The 12,269-nt window shown below is 38.4% G+C and overlaps 2 protein-coding genes across 2 annotated transcripts; one reads left to right on the top strand and one right to left on the bottom strand.

Annotated features, from left to right (window-relative positions):
• Positions 1-4,990: 4,990 nt before the first annotated feature.
• vhl (von Hippel-Lindau tumor suppressor) lies at positions 4,991-7,380 on the bottom strand. Its single transcript, XM_020646806.3, has 3 exons — positions 6,919-7,380; positions 6,737-6,850; positions 4,991-5,967 (listed from the first exon to the last, which is right to left on the bottom strand). The coding sequence occupies exons 1-3, from the start codon at positions 7,103-7,105 to the stop codon at positions 5,774-5,776; spliced, it is 495 nt and encodes a 164-aa protein (XP_020502462.1). The 5' UTR covers positions 7,106-7,380; the 3' UTR covers positions 4,991-5,773.
• Positions 7,381-7,813: 433 nt separating this feature from the next.
• LOC109993742 (vasopressin V2 receptor) lies at positions 7,814-10,274 on the top strand. The gene is made up of 2 exons (XM_020646805.3): positions 7,814-8,964; positions 9,199-10,274. The coding sequence occupies exons 1-2, from the start codon at positions 8,028-8,030 to the stop codon at positions 9,405-9,407; spliced, it is 1,146 nt and encodes a 381-aa protein (XP_020502461.1). The 5' UTR covers positions 7,814-8,027; the 3' UTR covers positions 9,408-10,274.
• The last annotated feature ends 1,995 nt before the right edge of the window (positions 10,275-12,269 follow it).

The following is a 12,269-nucleotide window of genomic DNA, read 5'->3' as shown; positions in this document are numbered from 1 at the left end:
CTGGAGAATCATTGAGGGGCAAAGTTTTAGAATCTTCAATTGGTGACATATTACAGCCAGAGGGTGTGACTGGGCCAGCATCTCTCCCTTGAAGGTGTGCTGGTGAGGTGACTGCTTTTCGTAGCCACTTCACTGACAACTTCTTTCTGTTGCTGTTCATGTCTGTAAGAAAAAAAAAAGGTGACTAACAAAACACATTGGTATGACCATTGAACACAATGGTTCCCAACCTTTTTCCTTGGAGCCCCCCCCACCTACTTGTATCAAAGCTGAGCCCCTTCAGGACATGCAAGGAAAAAGAGATATATATTGCTTTCAAATATTAACATACATTTCAATAGTTTTCATTGATAAAATCAACACACTTTTTCTTACCAAAATACATTTGTACACATTTACCAGCATTGTTTTAACATAATTTAATTAAATGTGTGCAAATCCAATTTTGACAACCTCAGAGCAGACAGAGCCTTGGCTATCCCTGAGACCTTAGGTGCCCCCCATAGGACCCCAGGCTGGGAAACAATATAACACATGATGCAGGCAAACTGGGTTAATAAAATAATCTTTCAGCAGGTCTTATGTCTAGATTGATTACAGATCACAATCTACACCACCACTTCTATACTTTAAAAATAAATCTTGGTTTATCTTATACTGTGTGTTATTCACTTTATTCTGTTTATCTGCTTATGTTTTAGCTGTTAAATCTTTATTGAGTGTCTTATGTTCATCCTTGGAAAAAATTTTAACCAAGTGAATATGTTCAGTTCAAATCACGTAATAATTGATTTTATATTAGGTGTATTATTTTAATGATGCTGACAGAGGTGGTTCAAAGACCAAAAGCAGGTCCACTGTGTCCACCATTCAATATGCTGCAATTTTTGTCATTATGACTTTGTTTGGGAACTAGACTAGTTTTCAGATCAACATCATCCATTAAAAAATGGACTTCAGGAGAAGTTGACATAGGAACAGGTTCAAAGCAGGCAGGCTGTTGTATTGTGCATTTTACATCAGTTTATAGTTATGGCGAAATGAGAGGAAGAATAACATATTGCGCAACAAATAAACGTAACTAAAGGTACATCTAGGTAGACATGTAAACTATACATTGTTCAGCTATAAAATTAAATTAAAAGTAAAACTATGCTTGAAGAGAAGTATGGTCGTATGATTGAATATTTCGGGGGTTTGTGTTGAAACACAGTCGGACCTGGTCTCAGGTCAACTTTACCGCCTGAGACTGTTAGCCTCATCACTTTAGCTTTGATGCTAACATCAGCTGAATGTTCTTGCAACAGAAACGCAATTTATAGGAAATATATTATGAGTTTACACTAATTTATCAAAAACAAAGCCAGTTAGCTCCTTTAATCCAGCAAAAAATAATTTTGAAGAGTTGTTAAATTACCTTCTTGGACTTTGAGCACTTGATGGAAGAACTGCGTCACAAGTCCACACACAGATAAACTTTAACTGCGCTTCTTCAGTCGGCTTTGACAGCTCAGTGGCTTCTCAATGAAACAACGCGTACCAACATAATTTTGAATGGCACGTTTAATATTTAATTGATTAATAAAGTATTTGTTTCGAATTAACTGCTAGATGGTGGTAAAGTCCTGGTTCGCGCCAAATGTACATCTCGCGAGATCAGATCTCAACGAGATTTGGCTTAACAGCGGCAGCAGACTCACTCTCTAACAGGGTATATTAAGTCGAAATTTTGCATTGATAGGCGCAAGAAAGGAGATATGGCGACTAAAAAAAAAAGATAAACAACATAAAAAATTCAGTAGAGAATGTAGAACTCCAATTTTGGAGTATTGGTGTTGTTTTTGTTTCTCTGTGGACTCTTTAAAACTTCCTTGGGAGACCTATTCAGTCATGGCTCCATTGCTTATTGAGTCTGACATGGTGGTCTGCAGTACAGGGGCCCCGCAGGGGACAGTTCTCTCCCCTTTTCTCTTCACCCTGTACAACTCAGACTTCAGTTACAACTCTGGGAGCTGCCACCTGCAGAAATTCTCAGATGACACAGTCATCGTGGGGTGTGTGTCTAAGGGGAGCGAACAGGAGTACAGGCAGGTCATCATGGACTTTGTCGACTGGAGTGAGCTCAACCACCTTCAGCTCAACGCCAGCAAGACAAAGGAGATGGTGATTGACTTCCGCAGGACTCACCCCAGACTGCACCGGTGAACATCCAGGGCTTGGACATTGAGATGGTGGAGACATACAAATACCTGGGTGTTCACCTCAACAATAAACTGGACTGGTCACACAACACAGACGTCCTGTCCAAGAAAGGCCAAAGTCGACTTCACCTGCTGAGGCGACTGAGGTCCTTTTGCACAGAGAGAGACAGGAAGAGACTGAACAGACTGGTCAGGAGGGCCAGTTCTGTCTTGGACTGTCCTCTGGACTCTGTAGAGGAGGTGGGTGAGAGGAGGATGTTAGTGAAGCTGACATCCATCATGGACAACCCCTCTCACTCCCTAATTATATTCCTGTTTCTTGAGAGTTGTGACAAACAAATGTCCCCCATGGGGGATCAATAAACTTTATCTTTATCTAACACTTATGCTAGCTAATTTACTGCCTACAGATTCTACTCAAGAAAGAGAAACAATAATTTCCTTTCATAAATACATCGTAAACTGTTTACATTAAATAATATTTGGTTCTTGCTCAGAAAAGAGGAACATACAGTTCACAAAAGCTCAGTTGATGTTTTATATTTTAGGTTTTTTTTAATTAAATGGGTCAGCTGTGTTATTTTACACATTATCCAAACGATCACATTGCTGTTTTTAATGCCCAAGGACTATATTTCAACACACGTTTCCATTAAGAAATGTAAACTGTCTTAACCACTTCTTAATGTGGACACACTCTGGTAAATTTCAGATTAGTTAACATCATCTTTAAAATTATTTAATTAAAAGTGATTTTAACAAATGGGGGCAGAGGGCTTAGAATCATCACACTTTTTCTTAGACTTTTGGTAATCCAAGACAGGTCTTGTAGGCACCAAAGCTGTATCCTCTACCTGTAAGGAAGAAATTAAGCTTCATCAGTGATGTGATCATTGTGTAGACCAACGAGGATGCAAATAATCAGTTATTTTAAATCTCAAGACATGTTGTTTCCACTCTTAAACACTGATCATTACTTGAAGTAGTGTTTCTATTTATTTTATGAAATAGAGATGAGGATGATTTTCCTTACAGATAGAAAGGCGGAGAAATTTTAACCTAATAACCAATAGACTTGATAATATCGTTTGCATTATTGCAGTATGCTGTTTCAATGTTGTTTGAAACAATACACCAAAGTCAGTTATTAGGACAAAGCAGGGAGGGGTCACTGTTAACTCTGCAAACCTCAAAGCTTCAAAGGCTGAGCAGCAAGAACAGCAATGCAAGACATTGATATATAATGGATCTTACACCTCCTTGCCACTATTGAGTGTGAAAACCACACCATACTAGTAGTTACTGCATGCATGATATTTGAATGCACTCAGAGCTTGAATTAGTACTCACATGTCAAGCCCTTCTTCTCAATGAGCCAGTAGCAGAAGTTCCTCCGGGCATGGTCATTGTACACATTCCTGTACTGTGGCATGTTTCGGGGTGAGGTGCTTGGTGCATTTTGATGCATGCCTACAGAAATACATCTATTAATGAAACTATAGGAAAGCAAATAATCAATTAAAAATCGTATTTCTTTGGTACGTACCAGCTCTTTGCACCATGCCGGTAACTTGATTATTAACTGCATTTTCACCCCAAGTAAGAGGCGGCAACATGTGGTGCAGAGCTCCTTCTTGTGAGTCATACACTATAAGGCATGCAAGAAAGCCACATTAGTGACACATATTCCTCTGTACAAAGCTCTCCTTACCACCTCCTTTTATAAATATATTAGGGTATTTGGGTCACTCTTACAAACCTCTGTCTTTCATCAAGGCAGCAGGAAGTGATGCAAGATAAACTGGAACCTAAGTGGGAATAACTGTGTATATTATCTCAGAAATGAAACATAGTTTATGTGTGTGAATTTTTCAGATGAAAGTTAGTTTATAAATGATGTTTGTTTTTTTCTCACACCTTTGTTTTCATTTTGCTCCAGTGGTCTGTCTGCAGATGTGGAAACATTACTGGGTGACTCCTTTTCCAATATGTCAAGCTGGTGAAGAAAAAGAAAAAACTCATGAGTTCTAACACTGGATCTCAACTGCAAAACAAATACTGCACATGTATGTGAAAGAAAGCTCTTTGCAGAGACAGAGTACCTACTTCTCTGGCCTGAAACGCCTCGAGTCCCATGTTTTGCTCCTCTCCCCTGCCTGCATATTCCTGCTATTGCTGCTCACTGCTCACTTCAATTCACACACAAACAAAGATGGGTTGTGTTACTTTGTTGCTAAGCAACAGCTTGGAAAAGACACCCTGCTGCAATACCCTGGACAAGGTAATAATTTCAGACTTCGACACATCCCCTGGGATTGACATCTTTACATTTGTCTGTGAACATAAACAGCAGGCTTTAACAATTATTAATTACATGAAGACTCATTTTTAACTGTCACATAATACATTACATGCAAAACTTTACACATTTTATTAGTTAGAAATAATGATTACCCTTTATTTTTAATAATGTACTTTTATTTCATATATTTTAGTCTGCATGACTGCTTAACAACACTAAATATGAAAAGCTAAATAATAAAATAAAACATTGGGTCAAATTTGTTTTACCTAAAATAGGTTATGTATGATCAAACAGAAACTGTGTATTGTGATCATTTTGTGTGAGCACATTATAATAGCTTGTTTTTTGTTTCATAACCTCTCCATGTTATAATAAATCATTTGTTGTTGTGATCTTGTATTTATGGTTACATGGGTAGTTATTAATCCCTGTATGTGTATAGGTTAGGCAAACCACTATAATAAAAACTCCTCAGAGACGTCCAACCAATAAGAAATATATCTTTTTATTTTTAAAACAAGTATTCATTGGAACGAAATAGCAATGTATGAAAAATATCAACAAGGCAAATAATTGCTGGGTAGAAAAAAATCTCAAAGTTCGAAAAAGCGATTCCTGTTGAAACAGTACGGAGAGGTTTATTGTTTTTTTCTTTTCGGAAATCAGCTCCAAATTTCCACATATTGAGTGATCTTTTATCTGCTGATGATTTCTGAACAATTCAATGGAATTGTAACATTATTTATTTTCGTTTTTAAATTAATGACCAATGTGACTGCAAATATTTCTTATTATAGGATATTTCAGTTTTTTACATTTAGAGCAAAAGACATTAAAATACAGCATCCATTCTTCTAAAATAAGAAGAAAAGCCCATGTCAGAAATTATCATATGTGAGACATCAAAGGGTCTCTTCCTGTAGTGGGCTGTCATGAACAAACAGTACAATTCTTGAAAAACATTATACAGTTTAAAAATAAAATTCATTTAAATTGCTGTTATTATAATAAAATATAAAAAATACTCTTACAAAGGTCCCAGCTACATATGGGTATTTTTTCTGCTAAGGGTAATGTTTTATAAGGTAGCAGATCAAATTTTGCAGCACATGTAATATTTCCCCAAGACATATTTACAGCGTCTTACTCCCCCTGATACTGACTTTAACTTTTTTTTCGCTCTCAATTTTTGCACTTTTGCTTTCTAATGGTATGAAATTAGATATTGCTCTGAATAAGTGACTGCTAAACCATCCAGTTTCATGCCTCATTCTTCCTGGCCTTGGATCCTTTCTTGTAAATGTTGCTCCACGCGCTGATTCACACGACGCAGATCTTTCGAGACACTGGGCTGATCCTCCAGCTCCTCTTGGAGACTTCTTGCTATTTCCAAACTCCTGTAGTCTTCCTTTCGTACCAGGCTCCTAATGACCTGAAGAGCACGATCCTTCAGACTGTAAACTATATAAAGTGAACAAATAGATGTTAGAGAAATGTTATGAAATGCTGAGACTACTTTCTTTGTAGTCTTTCTCAGGACAAACTAAAACATGGAAACAAATTGGATACTGCACTGCAACTGTTGACTATGCCATGTTTGATTTGTACTGAAAGACCAAATTCAATGACATAATTAAAGAACTATCTTTAATAATGAATGTTTGTGAACTGATACTGCTGCATTTGCATATATTTCTCATTTCTCACCTTTTTTTAATTACTCTGCAACACTTGTGTCTTTATGTAAAAGATGATTTGTGTAATTTGGGGTGCTTTGAGTACCACAAGCCAACTCAAGGGGAAAGTGCAAAACTACAAGTACAATATTTTAGTCAAGACAGTAGGGCTTATTGCACTGTCTAGAAAAAAAGAGGGAATTATACGCACATCACATAGGTTCAGGGCAGTGCAAAAACAGCAGACTGAAGAAGAAGATAGGCATTTGAGCAGGTGTGTGGGCCGATATTCTTCCTTATTGCACTGTTTATTGTGGTTTTATTGACTAGGAGTCATCATGAGTTCCCAACGTAGCTTTTATTCACATGAATGTTAGCGTGCCAGATGAACATACTCAGGCCATCATAACAATAAAGTCCTGTTCATTCTTACCAAGTATAACTGTACAACTGTCTACATATATCATACAATTACTTTTCAGATTATGTTTTAGTGTGAATTAATCACATACCATTTTAATGCCTAACATGTTGAGTTATTTGTTCAATCTTACCTGGTAATGTGATATTGGCAAACGCACCCTCTGCTGGTTTAGGGAGATACAGTTCTTTGCTGTTTACCTTCAGCAGCTCATCTGTCTCTGCATCCCTGAACATCCATGGATGACCTTGAAACACACGCAAATCTCAGAGAAGGTTGCACCACATGCTCCAACATACTTTGCAGATGCCTTACCGATGAAGGTGTTCATTTCCCGCCCTGTTCCTGGCCGTAAGTCCGGGTATGCCTTAGGTTCCCCGCGGAAGTCTATCCACAGCGGTCGTACGACTCCATGGGTGCGGTTACAAAACATAACCTTAATGGGTATAAGACTGTTCAGGGACCTCACCAGGGGGAGAGACTGCTCTCCTTCTTGCGGCATTACTGCTAGCTGCTCAATAACGACAAACCTACACAACTATCACAGCGAGACTGTTATGCTAACTTTAGCCTGAAGCTAACCGGCAAAGTATGTAGGAAGTCTTTTGACGACACGCTAAGATCCTCGAGACAATAACAAGTGTGTCACTCGATCTCTCAAAAAGTTTACATCGTTATAAAAACAATCTTAAGCACTTATTTCCGCGACACCACAGCGGGAGAACTCCTTGGTCTTCATCTCCACTGTTTTGTTTACAAACACTTCCTGTTGAAATTCCTGGGACGTCAAACCATTCTGAGTTGTGATTGGTCAAGAGGACATGACGTCATCAGTGAGCTTCAGAAGCTGCGCTTCAGCAGAAGAGGAAGGACAAGCAATTACAATGACGTCTCGAAATAAATCACTGAAGGAGTGGGATCAATAATTTTTTTTTACCGATTGTTATTTTTAGCCAACTCTGGCTTTAATCAAGGTTGTGGTGAAATATTAGGACTACTTAAGACAAAGCTACTGAAAAAAAACAATGTATGATACTCAGCATCTATTTAGGCCAGTTAAGTAAAAATATAAATTATTATCAGACATTAAGTAAAGGAGTAACAAGTTTTATTTTTTCACATATTAAGAAAATCAAAACTTATTTGTCTCGCACTTAAGGAAGGTAATAAGCTCCACCCAGTTTTGTCCTCACATAAAACATGGGCGCAGATGAGGGGACCCTGACGTGCAAGACGTCTCTAGACATCATTCCAACTTTAACACTTTAGCTTGAGATATAATAAGCATTTAAGATAAAACATTTTAGGGTCTTTTAAAATGTACAAAACTTTTCTTGGGGGGAAAAAAGGGGATTTGAATATATTTAACAGATTCGGTTAATACCATATCATTTAGTAAAATAAAAACGTTATCACAACAATATATGTTTTTTAAATATTTTTTATTATTGTTATCTTCAAGTCTCTTTTCGGCTAGCTTCGGCTTTCGGTCAAGTCTGAACTCTTTCACCACGATAATGCGTCCTGGAAACGCCAGTAAATTAGTGGATGCGGAGGACGTGGCGAGAGATGACCTTCTTGCCCGGGTGGAGATAGCGCTGCTCAGTGTCATCTTCGTCAGTGCCTCCATCCTCAACACCGGCCTGCTTCTCGTCCTGTGGAGACAGCGCAAACAGATGACCAGGATGCGCGTCTTCGTCTTCCACTTGTGCTTGGCGGACCTTGTGGTCGCTTTCTTCCAGGTGTGCCCGCAGCTCATGTGGGACATCACAGACAGATTCGTCGGACCAGACCTGGTGTGCCGCCTGGTGAAGTACCTGCAAGTACTCGGGATGTTTTCATCGACTTACATGATTGTGGTGATGACTGTCGACAGATATCAAGCTGTCTGCAACCCCATGGTGAAGTTTCAGCGGACGCGCACGAGACTGAACATCCCTGTGATCATCGCGTGGGGGATTTCGCTGCTGGGCAGTCTGCCTCAGATTTTTATCTTCTCACGGGTCGAGGTTGCACCCGGTGTGTTTGACTGCTGGGCTAAATTCATCCAGCCATGGGGGCTTCAGACTTATATAACCTGGACCACGCTAGTCATTTTTATTTTACCTGTTGTTACAGTCCTTGTTTGCCAAGTGCGCATCTGCCGAGCCATCCATATTAACCTATACCAAAAGATTACACAGCAGGGCAGCGTGAATCTCCCACTGCCCCCCAGAGCCAGCGGTGTGGCCGGCATGTCAAAGGCCAGAGTGAAGACACTGAAAATGACGGTCGTTATCGTGCTGGTTTATATTGTCTGCTGGGCTCCATTCTTCACTGTCCAGCTCTGGTCCGCCTGGGACTCAGATGCGCCAAAAGAAAGTAAGTTTCGAAGTATTTCCGACTGCTCAGTCTTATGTGGATATATATGTACAAGTTTATTAGGTGTTTTTTAAGAGATTGTTTTTAAAAGATCAGTAATTCCAAAATATCATCTCCGCGCTACCCGAGGAATGCGTATTTACGCACAAAGCCAAAAAGGTATTTAACAGGTGGGGAAGTGACACTTCTTTGCAAACGCATAACGATTGAATGCATTTTTTTCTCTCATTACAGCTGCGACTTTCACCATCCTGATGCTGCTGGCCAGTCTGAACAGCTGCGCAAATCCCTGCATTTACATGCTTTTCAGTGGACAGTTTCCCCAGAGGCTGCTCACGCTCCTTTGCCAGAGACATACGGGGGGTAAGGATTCAATGCATGACGATGCGACGCTGGTCAGCACGTTATACATGAGCTTTAGGAATGTCTCTGATTCTAAATAACGTTAACGCGTTTACTGTAAAAAAATAAATAATAATATATATATATATCTATAGATAGATAGATATAGATATAGATAAATAAATAAAGCGGACTGTAAATACAAATGGCCTCTCTGCGTGGGGAAGCTGCTTTTGAACGACTGTTCTTCTGAACAGGATATAATAGACAAGACAAATTGTGTCTATGTTTCTCTGGCATATGAAAACATGACATGTCTTAGAAGCTTTCACTCAATAAAAGCATGTGACTGGGAGTGAGAACTGCTCTTCAGATGCTGAAAAGTGATCTTCGTCAAGTTCTGTTGGATTGTAGCACCTGTGCTCTTCGAGAAAGCAAATAATCTGTTCAGACTCTGTAAACAATCATCATATAGTAGGCTAATGACTACGACAGTTTGGATGTGAAATAAGACATTTATTATATTTAACAGAAGCCTGATTTGGACTTTAGTAAAACTGCTGATAAATAGGACCTTAGCAATTCAATTGAAATGTTATGTTGTGTTTGGTATCATTGCTGTTTTTGTTGATCAAATTCAACCACCGGCTTTTAAGTTGAGGTCAGAGACTGTAACAGAAGTTTAGCTGTGTCTGTAGCTTGTAGTTTTTCTTGCTTAACACTTTAACTAAGTGATAAACCAAGAAAAACTGTGTCACATGGGAAAAACAAAATGTTTAAAGCATAAAATGCAAATAAGGGGCCAGAGCCAAAACAGGAACCAGCACATTCAAAGTTGTTGTAACATACCTGCACTATGAAATACATTTTGACTTCTATAAATATTACCTGTTGTGTTTTCTGTGTTCAAATCACACAATCAGTGACTGTATGTGATAAACAATAAATAAAGTCATGTTGTAACAGAGGCTTTGTGTTTTATTTAATGTGTTATTTTGTAAATCCACTGGCTATGAAGCAACACCATTGTGTTCATAGTATTCACTATTAAATGTGTAAATTAAATGTGTTTGAACTGAATGCATTAGGTGTACTTGTATCACAGGATCACATTGTGCACCTTTGCATTTTCCATGTATGTAACAGTTGGAAGCATGTAAGATACTAGCAAGGTTTAAACCTGCTGTATGTCTGGTATGTGCAGGATCTGATTAGTCAAAAGAGAGACTCAGGAAGAAGGATTTTCATTTTTAAGGAGCAGCATACCAAAGGCAGCCTGAAAAGTATTACACATGCACACAGCATACAGGGAATGTAGTCATTTTTATTTCCATCTGCACATTGACTTGGGTCAAAGATGAAATTCATCCATTGATCGGAAATAGATGGTAGTTTTATAAAAGGTTATATAGAACTTTTCTAGACTTCTGACCACCCAGTGTAAAAGCGCTTTTACTCTACATGTCACATTCCCCCCTTTACACAAACACATTCATACACTTGTGGCAGAGGATGCTATGACATGTCCAGTAGTATTAACTCATCCCATCTGTATACATTCATACATTCAATAAATGATGTCTTTGAAAGTCGTATGAACTTAACATATTTAACCTTTTAACCTTAAAAAATTGCAGGATCTAAATATGGAAAGCTATCATTATTAGTCCACTAACTATGTTACATAAGGCTAAAATAATCATATCAAGCTAGATTTAGAGTAATGATGCCTGGTTCAGTGTGTGCATGCATCACTTAAACAGCCACGCTCACACGGATGTAGAGACAGACCTCTTACAGCACATGTAAATAATAAGCACATTATAGCCCAAAGATATGTGGTGGTGACGTTACAATTTCCACTTAAGCTCCTCATTTGCTCTAACTCCATCACACCGTCTTCATCACGAGACAGTGTTTGCTCTGAACCAAACTTTCCATTATTCTGAGTCCTTTACTTTTTTCTTTTCTTTTACTGAAATTTCATTTTGGCAGTTGACTGGGCAAAGACAAAGAGCAATTCAGCTGAGGAGAAAGATTCATGGAAATCGAATAGCAAGGAAGTATGAAGGGACTCAGCAGGGGGAAGAATCAGGGTTTCAGATTATTTAGGAAATGTATTTAAATCCCCCCCCCAAAAAAAACCTTCTAGTGAGTATATCTAGATTAATCACTGATTGATAAAATTAACAAGCTGTTTCAATATAGAATAACTTGAAATTAAAGTGTGATGGATGATGTTTTTGTGATTATATTGTTGATTCAAAGAAGATGGTAGAATGCATATTAAAATAAATGACTTAATTAATTAACATATTTGACAAATTATTAATTTTTCATATAAATAATCAAGCAGAAATGAATAGAAGACTTGTTGATTCGATGAAACGGCTTACTTTCTGGAAATCATTTGACATTTTACACACTACATCATTTGAAAAATTTGAAATAGTTCACCTTATCATGAATGACATTAACGCCCTTAATCAAAAAGATTTGACCATGAAACACCTTTCAATAAGTGCAAATGCAATAAAGAATCAATTAAACAGAGAGTGTGCCACAGACAACAACAAAAACACTTAACAAAAGACGAATGAGGCGAATAACTTTACTAGAGAGAAGCAGAGAGACACAAACACTGCCAAAGCCACAAAACAAGCCTGGTGTATTATGAGTATACAGTTGAAGTGGAGAGCAATGAGAAGTCACACCTTGCATGCCCAAAATCCTGTCAACATCATTACTATTAATGCTTTTCTCCGAGGGACCCTCGCATGGTCTTCGAGGCACCATTCCTACTCAAAGAGACTCATTAGGCCCTCACTGTGCTCTGCATCCAAATGATCCTCTGTCCCTGTGTATCTGCACACAACACTGATGAACTGCGAACTCAGGAGTGTTGTGCAGACACGTGAAAGCACACAAACAAAATGACGGCGCATGTTGATTAGTCTGTAGCT

Source organism: Labrus bergylta, chromosome 5 (genome assembly GCF_963930695.1).
Source record: "Labrus bergylta chromosome 5, fLabBer1.1, whole genome shotgun sequence".
Classification (NCBI taxonomy): Eukaryota; Metazoa; Chordata; class Actinopteri; order Labriformes; family Labridae; genus Labrus; species Labrus bergylta.
This window is presented reverse-complemented; position numbering and strand designations above follow the sequence as displayed.

Excerpts from the sequence above, each read along its gene's own strand:
- vhl (XM_020646806.3), bottom strand. The coding sequence starts at position 7,105 with ATGCCGCAAGAAGGAGAGCAGTCTCTCCCCCTGGTGAGGTCCCTGAAC. Across the intron at positions 6,851-6,918 it reads GGAAATGAACACCTTCATCG|GTCATCCATGGATGTTCAGG; the intron begins GTAAGGCATCTG and ends GTGTGTTTCAAG. Across the intron at positions 5,968-6,736 it reads TGCCAATATCACATTACCAG|TTTACAGTCTGAAGGATCGT; the intron begins GTAAGATTGAAC and ends CACTTTATATAG.
- LOC109993742 (XM_020646805.3), top strand. The coding sequence starts at position 8,028 with ATGTTTTTTAAATATTTTTTATTATTGTTATCTTCAAGTCTCTTTTCG. Across the intron at positions 8,965-9,198 it reads CTCAGATGCGCCAAAAGAAA|CTGCGACTTTCACCATCCTG; the intron begins GTAAGTTTCGAA and ends CTCTCATTACAG.